The sequence below is a fragment of the Oncorhynchus tshawytscha genome, linkage group LG10, assembly GCF_018296145.1.
Source record: "Oncorhynchus tshawytscha isolate Ot180627B linkage group LG10, Otsh_v2.0, whole genome shotgun sequence".
NCBI lineage: Eukaryota > Metazoa > Chordata > Actinopteri > Salmoniformes > Salmonidae > Oncorhynchus > Oncorhynchus tshawytscha.
In genome coordinates this window covers 30,554,255-30,575,770 of record NC_056438.1, presented here as the reverse complement: position 1 = coordinate 30,575,770, position 21,516 = coordinate 30,554,255, and the positions used below count along the sequence as shown (strand labels likewise).

Here is a 21,516-nt window from a genome sequence, read left to right as displayed (position 1 = left end):
ACACCTACTTGCTTAACATCCACAGAAAAACATTCCAGCTTAACTTCCACGTCGCTGGCCTGAATAAACTGGTCTTCAGCTTAGCTCGGCAGATATTGTTCAAAGTTTGGTCATCTTGCATCTACTTCCCACCAGTGAGATCAGGGCCTCGTATTCACAAAACGCCTCAAAGTAAGAGTGCTGTTCTAGGATCTGGTCACCCCTGTCTGGTTCATTATTATCTGAAAGGAAAAACTGATCCTAAATCACTACTTCCCACTTACCACAAACAGCCAAGCAGACGGTATTGAGCTGACACCACTGGTCTCTCACAGTGCTAACAAACGTTCACACTTCCCCCATACTGTCAAATATGATGTCGATGGGCTTTTTTAACCGGGTCAGCACTCATCTTCTCTGATTGGATGATTCCACCTCAGCATGAGACAGCACAACTTCATCATTACCCAGAAGCCTCCTGCTGGGATTTGCATACTCTCTATCTCTCGTTCTCGCTCGCTCCTTCTCTCTCTCTCTCTCTCCCTCCCTCTCTCTCTCTCTCTCTCTCTCTGTCTCGCTCTCGCTCTCTCTTTGTCTCTCTCTCTCTCCCTTCCTCTCTGTCTCTCTCTCTCTCCCTCTCTCTCTCTCTCTCTCTCTCTCTCTCTCCCTCTCTCTCTCTCTCTCCCTCCCTCTCTCTCTGTCTGTCTCTCTCTCTCTCTCTCTTACTCTCTCTCTCTCTCTCTGCTGAGGAACTGTATTTCTGCTGAGCTCATCTCTCTCTTCAGGGAATAACAGATGGTGCACCTCCCGTTCACCTGTGGTGGTTAGGTTACTGGTGTGCACCTTTTCTCTCACCTTGTTTCTATTTCTTTCTCTCCATCTGTCGCTCTCTGTTTCGGTCATAAGTGGATCGGTCATAAGGATCGTGGTGTGAGAGACATTGAGTTAGTCATTGACATGGTGTGTGTGTTTCTCTCTCCCTCTATGTCTGTTACCTAGGTGACCACAGGAAACCGCACCAAGCACTACGTTTCATACCGACGGAATGAGTTTGTCCAGATGAGGTTCCCTAAATACGCCCTACCAAAGGTACAGTACATGAAATGGACCTGACCCCAACCGTACACAATAGAAATGACATACTGTTCCCTTCATGTCAAGGTACAGTAACTTGAAATGGAATTGACCCCAACCTTGCACAATACAAGTGAAATACTCCCAATATGGTGCAATTCACCGTATTGCAGACAGGAATCTTTGCTGACGGTGACTGTGGCTCAGTAGACGGTGTTAGCGTGGCACTGGCTGAGTGTTATTGAATAGCATTGATTGGAGAGCGGACTCTTCTGCTTTCTACCTCACCAGAGAGAAAAAGCAACAGTCAACGTCATTTACGCCCACACACACGCATACAAGATACCACACACACTCTAGGGACAGTGTATGGAAAATAGCACAAACTACACACACGCGCATGCGCGCATACCCACAACACAACACGCAGACACACACACTAGGGACGGAGTGTGTCTGGAATTACTTAGATTCTACCTCCATACCACTTTGAGGGTCTTGTGTTTGATTTACTCAGGCCCTTTTGCGCTCTTTAAGGAAGGGGAAAGTGATTGAGTTACACACACACACACACCACTCCTTCCTGCTTACCACAGCAGTTTGACCGATCGCTGAAGCAGGGCTTGTCTTAATAAGTACTGTATCATCCTTAAGGGGATCAGAGAGAGCACGGGAAGCGGACCCCTCTGATTAGGTGTCGGGGAGGCCATGGAGAGGTCTGCTGAGTCAAGTCATGATTTTCTACCGCCCCAGTCTTCCTTTTCTCGCTACATATTTCCTTTTAGCAGCTGATTGAGTAGATAGGCCACTCGTTCAAGTATGGAGCTTTTAGGTAAGAGAGGGCAGGATGAAGAGGATAGAGAGATGGGGAGGTGAAAGAGATGAAGTAAGTGTGTGTGTGTGGGCTTGTAATACATGTGTGATGAGAGAGAGAGAGAGAGAGAGAGAGAGAGAGAGAGAGAGAGAGAGAGAGAGAGAGAGAGAGAGAGAGAGAGAGAGAGAGAGAGAGAGAGAGAGAGAGAGAGAGAGAGAGAGAGAGAGAGAGAGAGAGAGAGAGAGAGAGAGAGAGGTAACTAGCTGTGGTTGCTGAGCTTCTTGTTTTCCACTGTGAATTATTGAGAAGCTTTTGAAAGATGCAAAGAGTGAAGTTGGGAGTGAAGTGAAGTTGGGCCTCCTGGATTTATGGAGTTGTTAACAGCCTCTGCCGACCCTGTTTGTTTGTTAGTCTGAAGCGCTGCTCGACTGTGAAATCATAAGCGGATCGTCATCTCTTTCGACTGTGAAATCATAAGCGGATCGTCATCTCTTTCTCTTCCAGCCTCTGTTTCTCTTTCCTTCTCTCTCACTTCCTCCGTCTCTCTCTTGCACACTTTACCTCTTCTCCCTCTCCCTCTCTTTTCTCCTTCTCTATCAACACCATCTCCAGCCCTGTATCTCGCTCAACTTCTTACTCTCTCAATATATTCCCCTCCTTTCTTCTCTCTTTTTATGTCTCTATGGTGACAGGCTTTGTGGGGAGCCGTTTCTCTTCCAAGTCTCTGTTTCCTCTCTTTCCCTCACTTCCTCTCTCGCGTTGTCTTTCTCTCTCCTCGCACTCCTCCTCCTTTTTTTTGTTTGTTGTCGTGTCGTCTTTCCACCCGTCTCCACCCCGACGCGCTTTTGGGGGCGACCCCCCCAGGAAGCCTCTGTGGATGTGCCTTGAAGCTCGTCTCTATGGGAGTGAATGGGAGAATACTGTCTGTTGTCTCTCTCTCTTTAGAAAGTCTGCTATGCTGTGCCGTCGGGTGCGGCACCAAGCCTGACAGGTGCAGCAGAGTCTTATTCTCCCACAGAGACATCAGCCCACATGCTAATCGTTTGCGAGCGTTTCTCCGCTCAGTTATGGCCTGTCGCCAGTCCACAAATAAGTGAAGATGACATCCGTCTCCCTCTTCCCACTGTACGTAGGCAAAACGGTGTCGTCCGCTCCCCTTTGTGCGGATGATGCTAGCTCTTCCAGCAAGTGGCATTACACAGGGAATATAGCATGGTAGGTTTCTGCAAAGTAATCCTGTGCTTTTGGCGTGGGATTGCACACCTGAGCACATATCCGTGCTACTTTCAGCTGTCTGACTCGAGCTGCTCATCCACAGCAAATCCACATCGCTCCATAGGGGATTATTCACCGGCCTCGGAGTGGTGTTAAACAAGTGGGTGGATAGCTGCTGTGAATGTAGAAGTCTTCGGGACTTGAAGTTTACAGACTCCTCAGTGCCAACTCCTCAGGCTAAATACTCTGCAGGAGAGATCTGTCAACACAGAGCGGTGGGTTTGCGTAGACTTCACCGATGCAGGAGAGATCTGTCAACACGGAGCACACACACACATACGCACACACACCTACTCACAGGGAGTCACAGCAACAAACACACATTTGAGTACTTCATCGAGATCCATGTGGAGGGTACGAAGGGCATATGGTTGGACAGTCGCGCACACACACACACACACACACAGAGTGTGAGAGAGACAGACATCCCAATGCTGTATACAGAGAGAATCAGCTAGGGGAATGGTTTGCTGTTGTGTGTCTCGTTATGTCTCTTTCTTGTTATCTCTCTTTGTTTCTCTCTGTCTCTCTCTCCCGCCTAACACTGTAAGAGCATTTTGAAATAATACATTCATCTAAGTGTTAATCCTTTGCTGCAGTCTAACACACATGCACGCACGCACACACACGCACGCACACACACACCATTGTTCAGGTTTGACTACCACACTAACTATTCTGAGCTAGCTACAGGTTGAGACACCTTCACACAGCACAAAGCGTCATGGAGCATGACCATTGTTCAGGTCTTTCCCTCCACTACCACTGTCTAACCCGCTGTCTATTCTGAGCTAGCTACAGGTTGAGCCACCTTCACACAGTCATCAAACCCCACTCTGACCCGCTGTCTGTCTGACCCGCTGTCTGGACCCGCTGTCTGCACCCGCTGTCTGACCATCCCCCTCCCACTCTCCCATAGTGCTGTCACCCTCCATCCCCTCTGACCCGCTGTCTGTATCCCTCCATCCCTCTCTCCCACTCTGACCTGCTGTCTGTATCCCTCCATCCCTCTCTCCCACTCTGACCCGCTGTCTGTATCCCTCCATCCCTCTCTCCCACTCTGACCCGCCGTCTGTATCCCTCCATCCCTCTGTCTCTCTTTCCCTCCTCTACTTTACTATTGATGAATGAAATTCTGCCCGGTTAGGCGTCTTATGTGGTGGCTGAGTGTTCGCCTAATTTTACCGTGACCCAGATATGTTTTACCGCAAAGAAAAACATGCCAGCTATCGTTACCAGTGCTTCCACTTTACAGTGCTAGATGACAAAAACCAAGCAATACGTCCGCAGTCAAGGACTTTGTAGGGACGTTGTGCACTAGTTCTATGCTGTAGCTTGCAGGTTCATTGAACCAGAGTACATTTGACTATTGTGGTGCAGACCCATAAATCAGCATTTAAGACATATTGGGCCGGTTTCCCGACCTAGGCCAGAATTTTAAAGCATGCTGAATGGAGATTCCCAGTTGAAAGTGCTTTTTAGTCCACAGCTAGGCTAAAAATGTGTCTGGACTGTCAATGTGTCGAGGGTTCTGGAGCACTCTTCACCGCTCACTTCTCCTGAAGTTTGACGTCTGCATCGCCTCTCTGTCTCTAATGCCATGTTAATGTAATCAGAGTGTCTCACAGGGAACGCCGACTCAGGCTCTGGAGTCTGTACCTCAGCCACTCTGTTTTTAACATCTGCAGAAGAGTAGGAGCCCCTCGCAAGTTATGAGTGGAAAACCTGGGTTTTTGTGAACAGCCCGAAAGTGTTCTATTACTCCTGTTTGTTCTCCTGCCACCGTTGATACAATTTGCAGAGAATGAGAAGAATCACAACTTTCTTGTTGTTTCTCTCTCTCTCTCTCTCTCTCTCTCTCTCTCTCTCTCTCTCTCTCTCTCTCTCTCTCTCTCTCTCTGTCTCTCTCTGTCTATCTCTGTCTCTCTCTGTCTGTCTCTGTCCCTCTCTCTCTCTCTCTCTCCCTCTCTCTCTCTCTCGCTCTGTCTCTCTCTGTCTGTCTCTCTCTCTCCTCCCCTTTAGTTTATGAAAAGACTGACGCCATATCGAAGCTGTTGTCGTAACTCCTATTCTCCTTCCCTCTCACACCCTCGTCATACCACCTCCTCTCCCCTCCCCTCATCAACCCCTTCCCCCAGGACGTCCACATAGTGAGTACGGACGAGAGCCAGGTGTTCCTGGCCCTGCAGGAGTGGTACCAGACAGACACCTACAACCTGTACCAGTCAGACCCGCAGGGCGTCTACTACTCCGTCGTGCTGGAGAACGTCCGCAGCGCCAAGCAGCCGGAGGAGAGCGCCCTTATAGACATACTGGAGGTGAGTCATGCGGCGCTCCTCTGTGGCTCTGTTGACAAGAGTGATTGTAATGCCAAAAATTAGCAATGCCAAGGTCGTGGGTTCGATTCCCGCTACAAGGTCACATGATCTACTAAAATTGATGTACCACTGCAAGTCATTTTGGAAAGAAGTGTCTGCTAAATGGTATTGAGAGCAGAGCACCCTGCCCCCTAGCTATAGGACAGTGTTATTACACCTTGACCAATGAGCGTGGTAGATGTGTGGTATGTTTCCCTCAAAAACCTTAACCTTGTGTGCTTTGGTGTGAGTCGTCACACACCTGCTTTAAGGCGTTGTAATTTTATTCACTCATCTTTCTGCAAAACAAATGTGTATGGCTCATTTCCGTAGCATTGTTCCCACTCACTCAACTTCCATCGTTGCTAGTCATTGCCAAGGTAACAGTGGGTAGGTGGTCTCACCTCCATGTCAGCGGAGAGCGGTGAGCGGTGTCCTTGAGTGGGTCTTAAAATGGCACTGGATCATGCGTGCCTTCTAGACAGACAGCTTGCGTTGAAACACACAACATGAATGTATTAGAATGCAATGCATTCAATAAGGAGGGTTCCACTATTTTTCCTGCCTCCCCCAATTGGGTTTCGAAGCAGTTTTCCGTTGTGTGATTGTAAGCAGTATACACACTCCTTTTGATGTAAAAAAAAAAAATCCCACATGGGTGAGATATGTCGTTTTCACTTTCCATATTTTATTAGTTGTTTTTGGTTAAGCCATCATTCATTGGGTTTGTTTTGACAAGGTCTCCCGGCGGAGGGAAGTCAAACAGAGCGAGGGAAGAGTAAAGGAAGAGAGGAGGAAGTGTTAGAGGAGGAGAGGCAGTGGCCCGTGGAGTTGAGGGCCAGCACTGCAGAACTCATTTCCTTTCTCCTCCTTTCCTCTCCTCTCACACCTCTAGCCCCGGGCCACACTGTCATCACAGCGAGAGAGAGATGGAGAAAGAGAGTTAAAAGAGACAGAGCGAGGGACATAGGAGAGAGAGCTGCATAAGCTACCCCTCTTCATTTATATGAGAGAGAGAGAGAGAGAGAGAGAGAGATGCAGAAGGAGTGAGGAGATAAACCTCAAATTGAAAAACTCTCTAACCCATGAGTTGATCACAGCTACATTTTGTGAGTGAGAGTGTGACAATGTAAAGGCCAGAGTTACAGTACTGTAAAGCAAGTGGGAGACATACTGTAACAGGAATAGAAAATCACTGACCAATATATCCTGTCCTTGGTCACTCGTTCCTGCATTAGAGTCCACTTCCGGCCCAAATCAGACAGACAGACAGAGACAGAGAGATACACCCAGACAGATAAGAGTATTGCAGAGAGAGAGCAAGAGAAAGTTCAAAAGAGACATGTTGTTTAATTCCCTCTTCCCCTTACCTAGACTCTCTTGACAGGCCGGCCGACTGACCCAGAATCAGCAGCAGTTACATTATAGATAGGTGTGTCTGGAGATACCTGCTCTTTTGGAGTGTCTCTGTATGGTTCTGTCTCCAACAGTCTGATCTCTGAGCAGTCTTCTGTAACAAGCCTGTGCTTTTAATAAATAGCTAGGACCCATACAAACAGATCCCACATCAGTATTAAACCTTCCCATAATATCATAACTGAGACGTTTGTTGTCATTTGTTTCCAGGTCCGCGGGGTCAAAGGCGTCTTCTTGGCCAATCAGAAGGTGGATGGCAAAGTGACGACTCTCATCACCTATAACAAAGGCCGAGACTGGGAACCCCTTGCCCCGCCTACCACTGACATGAACGGCAAGCCAGTCACCTGCCAATCAGTAAGGAACCCATGCACTACCTACATACATTATACCAGACCTGCACTACCTACATACATTATACCAGACCTGCACTACCTACATACATTATACCAGACCTGCACTATCTACATACATTATACCAGACCTGCACTACCTACATACATTATAGCAGACCTGCACTACCTACATACATTATACCAGACCTGCACTACCTACATACATTATACCAGACCATTATACCACTACCTACATACATTATACCAGACCTGCACTACCTACATACATTATACCAGACCTGCACTACCTACATACATTATACCAGACCTGCACTACCTACATACATTATACCAGACCTGCACTACCTACATACATTATACCAGACCTGCACTACCTACATACATTATACCAGACCTGCACTACCTACATACATTATACCAGACCTGCACTACCTACATACATTATACCAGACCTGCACTACCTACATACATTATACCAGACCTGCACTACCTACATACATTATACCAGACCTGCACTACCTACATACATTATACCAGACCTGCACTACCTACATACATTATACCAGACCTGCACTACCTACATACATTATACCAGACCTGCACTACCTACATACATTATACCAGACCTGCACTACCTACATACATTATACATTATACCAGACCTGCACTACCTACATACATTATACCAGACCTGCACTACCTACATACATTATACCAGACCTGCACTACCTACATACATTATACCAGACCTGCACTACCTACATACATTATACCAGACCTGCACTACCTACATACATTATACCAGACCTGCACTACCTACATACATTATACCAGACCTGCACTACCTACATACATTTTATTCAGAGTGATATACAGGAGCAATTAGGATTAAGTGCCAATCAGCAGTACCAATCAGCAGTACCAATCAGCAGTACCAATCAGCAGTACCAATCAGCAGTACCAATCAGCAGTACCAATCAGCAGTGCCAATCAGCAGTACCAATCAGCAGTACCAATCAGCAGTACCAATCAGCAGATTTTTTACCATGTCGGCTCGGAGATTCAAAGCAGCGACCTTTCGGTTACTCGTCCAGCGCTCTTAACTGCTAGACTTCCTGCCATCCACACATACAGCAACCTTCACCAATCCAGTCCATAGGCCTACATATAAGGGATTACTTCTAGGAAGGAAGGATAGAAGGATGCAGTTTTGAAGCATTGGAACAGGCCATGGTCTTTTCAGGGCTCATATGAAGTCATACGAAGTCAAACGAAGTACGCCTATAGCCATGTAACACAGACAGAGAGAGAGCCCACTTTTCAAATTGAACCATCACTCAATCTGACAGAGTTCCACATAGACAGAGATATCATCTTCATGCGTTGGGTACAGGGAGTCATAAAGACAGGCACAAAGCCAGGGAATGAGACACTGACAGACTGACACACACACAGAAATGTCTGTTTCCTCATATCTCACCATAACGACCGCCTATAGCGCAAATCAGCCATTTTAGAACACCCATGTCTCAGGGCGACTACGACCCCCATACCACCGACCTTGTTTATCCACGCCCCGCCCCGGCCGTTGCGGTGAAACCAGGTTACAGGTCCGACAGACAGCTTTATATCTCCTAACAACAACACTTGTCACCCCACGGTGTCGCCAAGATGTCAAGTGGTGTAACCACAAGTGGTGTAACCACAAGTGGTGTAACGTGAACAATGCTACGACTATACCTTCATGACCTGTCTCAAAGCACACTAGAAGAGTAATGGCCATTGAATAGAAGGATGGCGGTTTGTAAATGACTATTAAAAGAATCCATGTACCTTAGATTAATGTGGGTAATCTTTGTTTAATCTACTGCCTAATAGCGCAGCAAAGTCCTTTTAAATTGCTTCTTTTTTTTTCCATAAGTGATTTACTGTTTAGCGTTGCAAGGGCCAGATACAAGCGATTTGACTCAGTGCAGGTGCAACGTGATACCATCTGTACAGAGAGAGAGAGAGAGAGAGAGAGAGAGAGAGAGAGAGAGAGAGAGAGAGAGAGAGAGAGAGAGAGAGAGAGAGAGAGAGAGAGAGAGAGAGAGAGAGAGAGAGAGAGAGAGAGAGAGAGAGAGAGAGAGAGAGAGAGAGAGAGAGAGAGAGAGAGAGAGAGAGAGAGAGAGAGAGAGAGAGAGAGAGAGAGAGAGAGAGAGAGAGAGAGAGAGAGAGAGAGAGAGACCTTTAAAATGGGCCGTCTGGAGAGAGAGAGAGAGACCTTTAAAATGGGCCGTCTTTGTTAGTTTAACTTTAAAAACTGCCCTAACATCATTATACTGCCATGAGAGTTTTAAAGTTCCTTGACGGAGGCATGAAAGATGGTTCTTGTTGACGGGCCTGCACGGTGCTTTAGGGAGGCACTTAACCCTGTGTGTACAGCCGGAGTCATAGCAACAGAGTTAACGAGGAGAGACAGCATCACGCTAACATACAGGGCCATCTAATGCAGAGTCGTGAATAAATAACAACACTGAGAGGAGAGGAAGACGGGAAGAAGAGGGGAAAGTGGAGAGAAAGGCTTAAGATTGACACACAAAGAGCGGTGTGTGTCACTCAGTAAAAACACTAAACACTTTTTCCATCAGTCACTCTCCACTCAGATGGATGTCAACACACACACTCGCGTGTCACAAACACACACACACAATTAACGTACACCCCCACCCGCACACACCACGTAACACAGTCCTTGACCAATATACAGTACCAGTCAAAAGTTTGGACACAACTTCTCATTCAAGGGTTTTTCTTTATTTTGACTATTTTCTACATTGTAGAATAATAGTGAAGACATCAGAACTATGAAATAACACACATGGAATCATGTACTAACCCCAAAATATATTTTAGATATTAGATTCCTCAAAGTAGTCACCCTTTGCCTTGATGACAGCGTTGCACACGCTTGTCACCTGGAATGCACTTAAATTAACAGGTGTGCCATGTTAAAATTTAATTTGTGGAATTTCTTTCCTCCTTAATGCATTTGAACCAATCAGTTGTGTTGTGACATGGTGGAGGTGCTATACAGAAGATATTTGGTAAAAGACCAAGTCCATATTATGGCAAGAACAGCTCAAATAGGCAAAGAGAAACAACAGTCCATCATTACGTTAAGACACGAAGGTCAGTCAATCTGGTAAATGTTAGTAAGTTTGAAAGTTTGCAAGTGCTATGATGAAACTGTCTCTCATGAGGACCGCCACAGGAAAGGAAGACCCAGAGTTACCTCTGCTGCAGAGGATAAGTTCATGAGAGTTAACTGCACCTCAGAAATTGCAGCCCAAATAAATGTTTCACAGAGTTCAAGTAACAGACACATCTCAACATCAACTGTTCAAAGGAGACTGCGTGAATCAGGCCCTCGTGGTCGAATTGCTGCAAAGAAATCACTACTAAAGGACACCAATTAGAAGAAGAGACTTGCTTGGGCCAAGAAACACGAGCAATGGCCATTCAACCAGTGGAAATATGTCCTTTGGTCTGATGAATTCAAATTTGAGATTTTTGGTTCCAACCGCCGTGTCTTTGTGAGATGCAGAGTAGGAGAACGGATGATCTCCGCATATGTGGTTTCCACCATGAAGCATGGAGGAGGATGGTTTGGGGGTGCTTTGCTAGTGACACTGTCTGGGGTTTATTTAGAATACAAGGTATACTTAACCAGCATGGCTACCACAGCATTCTGCAGCGATACGCCATCTCATCTGGTTTGGGCTTAGTGGGGCAATCATTTGTTTTTCAATAGCACAATGACCAAAAAACACGCCTCCATACTGTGTAAGGGCTATTTGACCAAGGAGAGTGATGGTGCTGCATTAGATGACCTGGCCTCCACAATCACCTGCCATCAAACCAATCGAGATGGTTTGGGAGGAGTTGGACCGCAGAGTGAAGTAAAATCAGCCAACAAGTGCTCACTATATGTAGGAACTCCTCAAGACTGAAGGAAAAGCATTCCCTGTGAAGCTGGTTGAGAGAATGCCAAGAGTGTGCAAAGCTGTCATCAAGGAAGTGGTGGCTACTTTGAAAAATCTCAAATCTCAAATATATTTTGATTTGTTTGACACTTTTTTGGTTACTTCTGTCTTATTTCATAGTTTTGATGTCTTCACTACTATTCTACAATGTAGAAACTAGTCAAAATAAAGAAAACACCTTCAATGAGAAGTTGTGTCCAAACTTTTGACTATGTCAAAAAAGTCCCTTAATGTACTGTAATGGTCCTACTCCCTAAATGTCCCAATACAAATTCACCCAGCCCAACAGAATGTCACTCCACCCGTCAGAAACTCTTTGGTTTTGTCTCTCCCCGGGGGATTTGGTTTGCTTAACAAACATTACAGGAACATTACAGGAACTGCTGCGACTCTTTAGCCTATTAGCCGAATATGCTGCGGTGTTGAGCAAAGTGATTATGGGAGGGAGCGCGAGAGAGGGAGAGCGAGAGAGAGGGAGAGATCTGGGATGATATGGCTGGGTTACACACAAGGCCACCTAAACAGTAACAAACTCCAACAGACATACAGGACTTACAGTTTCCAAAACATACTATCCTTTAATTTTCCATAAACTCTCTCTGTCCCGTCTTCTAGCCTGACTGTCACCTCCACCTCCACCTGCGCTGGGCTGACAACCCTTACGTATCAGGGACCGTCCACACCAAAGACTCCGCCCCCGGACTCATCATGGGTGCAGGTGAGTAACCACGACAACCGCCGCCCAGTTACATCATTACTGAAGTGGCCATTAGCTTTACTTATTATTATCTGTATGTGACACTGTAATAGCTTCTGTCTAGGGTCACTAACACTAGGACCCCCTCACAGTTTGCTAGTGAACAGGCTCTGGCTAGGCCTTTTAGCCTAAGTAAGGTTTAGCCTACTTGTTCTAGTTCTAGGGATTACAGCCCCATTATAGGAAGGCAGCTCTGAGCCTGTTGTTTTGCTAGCTCTATGTGCTGTAGTACAATGGAGCCCTCGGGCAGACAGTGGGGCCCCTAAACAAGGCTGGACATAATGCAGGCTTACGTCAGGCAGACAGTGGGGCCCCTAAACAAGGCTGGACATAATGCAGTCTTACGTCAGGCAGACACAGTGAGGGAGATCTAGTCGTGGTGCTATGTGTGTGTTCCGCGGTTCATCAAGCACACTATCCACCAAAATGTTCCCGGAGTGCTCTATTTTTGACAAACGCACAGTATCTGGATTTAAAACATCCCGCTCCTCTAGACAACCTGGATTTACCCCAGAAAGGCAGTGGGTTAGAGGAATGGAGGATACAAAGTACTTCAACCCCAGGGAAGAGTTCCCTCAGTCATTGCTGCTTTTATATATTGAATATTTGGCATTTCTGTGTCGGCACCGCTGGAGGAAAGCTAAAATAGGGGTCTGTAGGGAAGGGGATAAGTGGGCTGCCTCATCTCCTGAGTGAGTACGAGATGCCTCGCCATTCCTTGCATCCCCCCTCCTCTCTTCCCTTACTGCCACTGTTAAGAGCGGGAGGGAAATTACCCTCCATCTGAAATGATTTGTCGGCGCAGGAGGCTTTGATCCAACAGATCACCCCCTCCTCCCTAATTTTTACTTCTTCTCTCTCTTTTTTATCAAAATGAGACAGTTGGAAGAGCATTTTCGTTCTCGACGCTGTGTTCAAAGGGAGAGCATTAATAGCCTGGAGATCCCTGTGCTCTTACAAAAAAAGGGTTCCAAAAGAGTTCTTTGGCTGTCCCCATAAGAGAACCCTTTTTTGGTTCCTGGAGCCAAAAGGGTTCTACCTGGAAACAATAAGGTTTCTTCAAAGAGTTCTCCAATGGGGACAGCCAATGAATCCTTTTAGGTTTTAGAAATCACCTTTTTTTTGTAGTGCTGTGACTAGGCCTGTTTCGTGACCGTATTACCGCCACACCGGCGGTCACGAGTCATGATGGCAGTCAAATTCCATGTGACCGCTTAGTCATGGTAATTGGGCCTACCTGGTACTCCGCACTCTATTGTCCCTCTAATCACTCAGACATCAACACTTCATGAGAACCCATGAGCTCATGTTGTGCAACATTTCTATAGGCTATGCAATTGTGTGAGAAAACAGAGTGATGGCCTCTATTAAAAAGAGGAGGATCCCATCAGCTTTCTGTAGACTAGGCCTATTATATTTATTTCTCAACCTTCCTAATATTTAGCACATTGCTTCTCTTTAAAACAGGAGTATAGCCTACCTGGCTGGCATGAAAAGGAACCACGGGAAAAGCGTCCTCCATTTGCTATTTAAATCCATAGATTACATTTTTTTTCCACTGCTCCTGTTTCGAGACAGGTACAGTGCCTTGCGAAAGTATTCGGCCCCCTTGAACTTTGCGACCTTTTGCCACATTTCAGGCTTCAAACATAAAGATATAAAACTGTATTTTTTTGTGAAGAATCAACAACAAGTGGGACACAATCATGAAGTGGAACGACATTTATTGGATATTTCAAACTTTTTTAACAAATCAAAAACTGAAAAATTGGGCGTGCAAAATTATTACAGGGGGAAGTTTGAAAAGCCCTGAAATTGCTAGACTCAAGAAAGTGGTCACGAGAGTGATAAGTGATGTAAATTCTAAAGAAAATGAAAGAGTTCCGTTGCAGTTTTAACTCTGTAAAGAGATGTGGTGGCTGTATCTTCATCTGTATTTTTTTTCTTTTTTTTTTCTTTTCATCCATGAGCAGTTTTGAGATTTCTTCTTTAAACGTAAATGGGGCAAGAAATGGTAAAAAAAGAGCCATGGTGTATGAGTTAATTAGGGGAAAGGGAAGTGACATACATTTTCTACAAGAAACGCATGGTAATTTGGAAAATGAAGTTATGTGGCAACAGGAGTGGGGGGGGACAGTGGTGTGTGTAGTCATAAAAACTCAAAAAGTGGGGGTGTGGTTATCTTGTTCTCAAAAGGGTTTTTGCCTTTGTCATATGAGGTTGAAGAGGTAGTTGAGGGGAGGTTATTAAAAGTTAGAGCAAGGTATGAAAACATTACTATGTGTCTGATAAATGTATATGCCCCAGTGGTGACAGTTGAGAGGGTATGTTTTTTAGAGACATTATCAAATACCATTGAGAAATGTAACAAAGAAGATTATTTATTTATTGCTGGGGATTTTAACTGCACAGTTAGTGATTTAGATAGAAATCACCAAGAACCTCATATAGCCTCAAGGACTTTTTTAAAACGCCTCATTGTAACACATGAACTGTGTGATATTTGAGTCAACATGGAGGAACAAGGCAGTACACCTGGGCGCATGTGAGAGAGAACATCATCTCTATGGCCAGGTTAGATAGGTTTTATGTTTTTGAGCATCAATCTCAGGTCTGTAAATCAAGTGTGATAACTCCAGTGGGATTTTCTGATCATTGTTTAATAACAGAGGTGGTGTTCATTAACGATGTAAAACCCAAAAGCGCATACTGGCATTTTAATATAACTTTATTGAGTGATGCTCACTTCAGGAACTGTTTCAGTTTTTTCTGGGAGAGGTGGAGGTCTCAAAAGCCAGTTTTGTATCCCTTCAACAGTGGTGGGATATAGGGAAAATCCAGATTCAACAATTTTGTAATCAATACACGAGGAATGTCACCAAGGATATCACCAGATCAATGAAAGCCCTAGAGTTTGAAATAGTGGAACTCATGACGTTGGTTGAGACCACAGGAGATCGAGGCCATACTCAGGCCCTCAAGAGGAGAAAAGCTGCATTGGCAGACCTGCTGGGTATCAGAGCACAGGGGGCATTGGTGAGAAGTAAGTTTCAGGGAATATCTGAAATGGATGCCTCATCCAAATTTTTCTTTGGTTTAGAGAAAAAGAATGGACAAAGAAAAATTATTCATTGTCTCAAATCAGCTGTTGGACAAGAGCTCACTAGCCCTAGTGAAATTAGAAAGAGGGCAGTAGAGTTCTATGCTGAGCTCTACAAGTGTGAGTACAAAGAGGATAAAACAGTGACACAGCAGTTATTTGATGGGCTCCCAAAGGTGGCTGCAGAAGCTCAGGTTGAGCTTGAGCAACCATTATCTTTGCAGGATTTATACACTGCATTAAAAGGCATGGAAAATGGAAGGGCACCAGGCATTGATGGGCTTCCCATTGACTTTTTAAGTCTTTTTGGGCTATGTTGGGAGAGGATTGGTTAGAAGTAGTTAATGATAGTTTAACCGGAGGGTTACTACCAATAAGCTGCAGAAGGGCTGTCCTCACCCTACTGCCCAAAAAGGGTGACCCGAGGGAGGTGAAGAACTGGAGGCCGGTGGCTTTATTGTGCACTGATTATAAGATATTGTCAAAGGCTTTGTCCAACAGGCTGAGGGAGGTGATGGGGCAAATCATACATACGGATCAGTCCTACTGTGATTCGTGATTTTTTGGACGTCTCTAGGGCTATTGGGTTGGATACTGGTCTAATTTCAATTGATCAGGAAAAGGCATTTGACCGAGTTGAACCTCAATATTTATGGCACACGTTTGAGGCGTCTGGGTTCAGCTCTGGTTTTATTGCCATGATAAAGGTGATATATGGTGACATTGAAAGTGTATTGAAAGTTGGTGGTTTGAGTGCTCCTTTTAAAGTGTGTAGAGGTATTAGGCAGGGATGTTCTTTGTCAGGAATGTTATATGCCATTGCTATAGAGCCACTACTAAATAGCATTAGAAGTCGCATTGCAGGGGTGTACTTTTCAGAGGATATTCCTCCTATTCGTCTCTCAGCCTATGCTGATGATGTAGTTGTGTTAGTGAAAAATCAAGCGGAGGTGGATAGCTTGAGTCTAATGGTTGATCGTTTTAGGGAATATCCTCTGCAAAGGTAAATTGGGAAAAGAGTTGTGCTTTACAGATTGGAGAATGGTCTGGAGGGATCATGGCTTTGCCAGGGGGCTAGAATGGTGTAAGGGAGGTTTTAAGTATCTTGGAGTGTACCTAGGAGATGAGGGGACTATGGAAAAAATTGGAGTGGGGTGGTTGAAATGGTGGAAGGGAGGATGAGGAGATGGCGTTGGTTACTATCTCGTATGTCATATAGGGGGTGCACTATTATAGTTAACAATGTGATTGCCTCTGCACTGTGGCATCGGTTGTCAGTTTTAGAACCACCATCTGGCCTTCTGGCTAAGATACAGGCAATTATTGTGGATTTCTTTTGGGATAAATATCACTGGGTTCCACAAAGTGTTTTGTATTTGTCAAAAGAGGAGGGGGGACAAGGTCTTGTACATCTTGCTAGTAGGGCTGCTGCTTTCCGGTTTCAGTTTATTCAAAGGTTGCTTTATGGACCGGAAAATGTGGTGTGGAGAGGGTGGCAGGTCTTGTATTACAGCGGATTGGAGGATTAGGTTTAAAGAAGGCTTTATTTCTGGTTGATAGTAGCCAGATTTCTAGGGAGGGAGTACCTCCGTTTTACAGAGGCCTTCTCAGAGTGTGGAGCATAATGAAGGTGTCCAGACGAACTTCAGCGCATTGGCTGTTGGAGGAACCTCTGGTGTATGGGGCAAGACTGGATTGTACAACTGCAGCTGTTCCACATTTCTCCAAGATTCTGGTGAAGGGGAAAATCATCACCTTAAAAGTTCAGTTCATGGATGGAAGACGGGTGGCAGAACATTTGGGGATGAGGTCGGAAAGGATTGTTGGACAAATGCTGGGGAGCTGCAGGAAGGCTCTGTCAGCGGAAGAATGGGGTATGCTTAGTAGCCACAAGAAGAAGGTACAAGATGAAGACGTCTCATTTCCAAGACTAGGGATTACACCAAATATCCCAGAGTCAGAAAGAAAGGCATTATTGCTGGATTTGAGAGGGTTGGAGGAGGTGGGTTTGGATGAGGTGAATGGGAAGGACTTGTATAGGGGTGTGTCAAGGTGTTGAATAAAGATAAATTGAAATAGAAAAGAATAGAAAAGACACTCCATGGAGGGTAAAATTGGGCATTGATGACAAGGTAAAGCCAGCATGGAGAGCACTGTACAAGCCACTGTTACAAAAGGGTACTGGTGATATGCAATGGAGGGTTTTACATGGCATCATTGCAGTTAATGCTTTTGTATCTGTTATTAACTCAGATGTTAGAGATGGATGTCCTTTTTGTAATATAAGAGAAACCATTTTTCACTGTTTTATGGAGTGTGAGAGGATAAAACCTCTATTGGAAATGCTGGAATCTTTGTTTAAAGCTGTAGGGGAGTTTTTCAATAACACTGTTTTTATTTTGGGGTTTCAATATAGTAAACAACAGAAAAGAAAATGTCAAATGTTAAATTTTATTTTGGGACAAGGTAAGATGTCAATTTTTCTGAGTAGGAAACATAAGATAGAAACGGGATATGGGCAGGATGTAAGATGTGTTTTTAAAGGATTAGTGAAAGTAAGAATAAAAGTAGATTTTGAGTTCTTTTCAGCTGTAAAAGATCTCCTATTATTTGAGGAGAAGTGGGCCTACGAAGGAGCGCTTTGTTTTGTAGAGGAGGGGAAATTATTTTTTGCTGATGAAATAAGTTGAATGTATATGTTATGTATTTATTTTTGTTTAGGAATTACAAAATTTATGTTAACACTTGAGTAAAAAATAAAGGTTTTATAAAAACTCAAAAAACTCTCTCTCTCTCCCTCTCTCTCTCCCTCTCTCTCCCTCTCTCTCCCCCTCTCCCTCTCCCTCTCCCTCTCTCTCTCTCTCTCTCTCCTCTCTCTCTCTCTCTCTCTTTCTCTTTCTCTTTCTCTCTCTCTCTCTCTCTCTCCCCCTCTCCCTCTCCCTCTCTCTCTCTCTCTCTCTCTCTCTCTCTCTCTCTCTCTCTCTCTCTCTCTCTCTCTCTCTCTCTCTCTCTCTCTCTCTCCTCTCTCATCACACATGTATTACAAGCCACACACACACACTTACTTCATCTCTTTCACCTCCCCGTCTCTCTATCCTCTTCATCCTGCCCTCTCTTACCTAAAAGCTCCATACTTGAACGAGTGGCCTATCTACTCAATCAGCTGCTGAGAGGAAATAGGTTATGTTGTAGAGGGTAGCATCCTGTATATGTTTTCCTGACAAAAAAATCCAAGTTTATCTAACTCTAAATCTATATTTTTTTAAAGAAAATGCTGAAAAATGCAGGAGCTCATCTGATCATGGCCTCTCTCTCTCTCTCTCTCTCTCTCTCTCTCTCTCTCTCTCTCTCTCTCTCTCTCTCTCTCTCTCTCTCTCTCTCTCTCTCTCTCTCTCTCTCTCTCTCTCTCTCTCTCTCTCTCTCTCTCTCTCTCTCTCTCTCTCTCTCTTGCTCTTTCTCTCTCTCTCTCTTGCTCTTTCTCTCTCTCTCTCTTGCTCTCCCTCTCTCTGTCTCTCTCTCTCTCTTGCTCTCTCTCTCTCTCTCTCTCTCTCAATTCAATTCAATTCAATTCAAGGGGCTTTATTGGCATGGGAAACATGTGTTAACATTGCCAAAGCAAGTGAGGTAGATAATATACAAAAGTGAAATAAACAATACAAATTAACAGTAAACATTACACATACAGAAGTTTCAATACAATACATTACAAATGTGATATTATATATATAAACATATATATATACAAACACCATTGTAAATACAACCCATATTTATGCTTATTTATTTTCCCTTGTTTACTATATAGTGTTGTAACAATGTACAAATGGTTAAAGTACACAAGGGAAAATAAATAAGCATGTGATGCACATTGTGGTATTTCACCCAGTAGATATGGGAGTTTATCGAAATTGGATTTGTTTTCGAATTCTTTGTGGAGCTGTGTAATCTGAGGGAAATATGTCTCTCTAATATGGTCATGGGGCGGCAGGGTAGCCTAGTCGTTAGAGCGTTGGACTAGTAACCGAAAGGTTGCAAGTTCGAATCCCCGAGCTGACAAGGTACAAATCTGTCGTTCTGCCCCTGAACAGGCAGTTAACCCACTGTTCCTAGGCCGTCATTGAAAATAAGAATTTGTTCTTAACTGACTTGCCTAGTAAAATAAAGGTAAAAAAATAAATACAAATAAAATACTCTCTAATATGGGCAGGAGGTTAGGAAGTGCAGCTCAGTTTCCACCTCATTTTGTGGGCAGTGAGCACATAGCCTGTCTTTTCTTGAGAGCCATGTCTGCCTACGGCGGCCTTTCTCAAAAGCAAGGCTATGCTCACTGAGTCTGTACATAGGTATTCTGCCACTGTGTACTCTCTATTTAGGGCCAAATTGCATTCTAGTTTGCTCTGTTTTTTGTTAATTCTTTCCAATGTGTCAAGTAATCATCTTTTTGTTTTCTCATGATTTGGTTGGGTCTAATTATGCTCTCTCTTGCTCTCTGTCTCTCTTTGTCTCTCTCTCTCTCGCTCGCTCTGTCTCTCTCTCTCTCTCGCTCGCTCTGTCTCTCTCTCTTTGTCTGTCTCTCTGTCTCTCTCTCTCTGTCTTTGTCTGTCTCTCTGTCTGTGGTTTTCTTGGTTGGGTCTAATTGTGCTCTCTCTTGCGCTCTGTCTGTCTGTCTGTCTGTCTGTCTGTCTGTCTGTCTGTCTGTCTGTCTGTCTGTCTGTCTGTCTGTCTGTCTGTCTGTCTGTCTGTCTGTCTGTCTGTCTCTCTCTCTCTCTGTCTCTCTCTGTCTCTCTCTCTCTCTCTCTCTCTCTCTCTCTCTCTCTCTCTCTCTCTCTCTGTTTGTCAGGTAACCTGGGTTCCCAGCTGGTGGAGTATAAAGAAGAGATGTACATCACCTCTGACTGTGGGAAGACTTGGAGACAGGTGAGTCTCTCCCCACCTCTCTGTATACATCCCTCCACACCTATCTCTCCCTCCCTCCATACTTCCCTCCCCACCTCCCCCCTCCATACTTCCCTCCCCACCTCCCTCCATACTTCCCCCCTCCCCACCTCCCTCCCCACCTCCCTCACCACCTCCCTCACCACCTCCCTCCATACTTCCCTCCCCACCTCCCTCACCACCTCCCTCCCCCACCTCTCTCCCTCACCTCTCTACTCACGTCCCTCCATACTTCCCTCCCTACCCACTTCTCTCCCACCTCCCTCCATACTTCCCTCCCCACCTCCCTCCATACTTCCCTCCCCACCTCCCTCACCACTTCTCTCCCCACCTCCCTCCATACTTCCCTCCCTCCCCACCACCTCCCTCCCTCCCCACCTCTCTCCTCACCTCTCTACTCACGTCCCTCCATACTTCCCTCCCTACCCACTTCCCTCTCTCCCCCTCCCTCCGTACGTCCCTTCATCCCCACCTCCCTCCCCACCTCTCTCCTCACCTCTCTCCTCACGTCCCTCCCTCCCCATCTCCATCCCCACCTCTCTCTCCACCTAAAACAGGAGACGATTCAAGGAGGAAATTCAATTCAAGGTGGAGATTACCTTCCAATCTCCTGACAAAACCTATTATACAGTGTTCAGCTTTTTGAATAAGTTTTATGACCAACTCCAATTTTCCTGCTCTTCTTTTATGTGATGTATTAATGTACTGTAATCTAATTCATTTCTAGCGCTTATCGTCCTACTAACTTTTCACTTCCTGGTCTTTTCGACACGTCCTGTGATTGTCCTTCCTGTTTTGTAGGTGTTTGAGGAAGAGCATCACATCCTGTACCTGGACCATGGAGGGGTCATTGTTGCCATCAAAGACACCTCCATCCCCCTCAAAATACTCAAGTAGGCTCATTTTACTGTCAAACGATATACTCTGTAACTCCAATACTCACAACTCTCAATATACCAATATAGGAGCCACCAATGTGTCCACACAGTCCTTTGACCGTCCATCTATGACCTTCAAACCACCTGACCAGGACCAGGTCTCTCCTGTGGATCATATCTATATCAATAGATTTGATCTCAATGAAGCTGTAACCTTGATAAATGTTGAATGAAAAATAAATGATAGAAAGCACTCAGTAATGAGAATCCTTATCGCTGACCTTTATCAGCAGATGACCTTTGCCTCAACAGCCTCATCGGCATCAGAAAGGTCAACTTTATGCCCACTTCGCCCTCTAAATCCAAATCACTGCCTTGGGATTGGGCTGTAGTAGAAATCTTCAGGCAAGAGCGTAAGAGTGTTTTGAAAGGTGTTTGGGAGACATTGCCACAGTCAGTGTCTGTACTGAGAGAGAGAGAGAGAGAGAGAGAGAGAGAGAGAGAGAGAGAACTCATCTGTGTTAGTCAAGAGCCCTCCAACTGCCCTAAA

General features: G+C 45.1%; 1 protein-coding gene across 8 annotated transcripts in view; it reads left to right on the top strand.

Annotated features, from left to right (window-relative positions):
* The window catches only part of LOC112261018 (VPS10 domain-containing receptor SorCS2), a 330,639-nt gene that overhangs the window by 275,863 nt on the left and 33,260 nt on the right, over positions 1–21,516 (top strand). For all 8 annotated transcript variants that reach the window (XM_042328497.1, XM_042328500.1, XM_042328499.1 and 5 more), the window contains exons 8-13: positions 979–1,068; positions 5,281–5,460; positions 7,126–7,272; positions 11,912–12,014; positions 19,994–20,070; positions 20,890–20,981. In XM_042328497.1, coding sequence (XP_042184431.1) covers positions 979–1,068; positions 5,281–5,460; positions 7,126–7,272; positions 11,912–12,014; positions 19,994–20,070; positions 20,890–20,981 — 689 coding nt within the window. The remainder of the gene's footprint in view (positions 1–978; positions 1,069–5,280; positions 5,461–7,125; positions 7,273–11,911; positions 12,015–19,993; positions 20,071–20,889; positions 20,982–21,516) is intronic.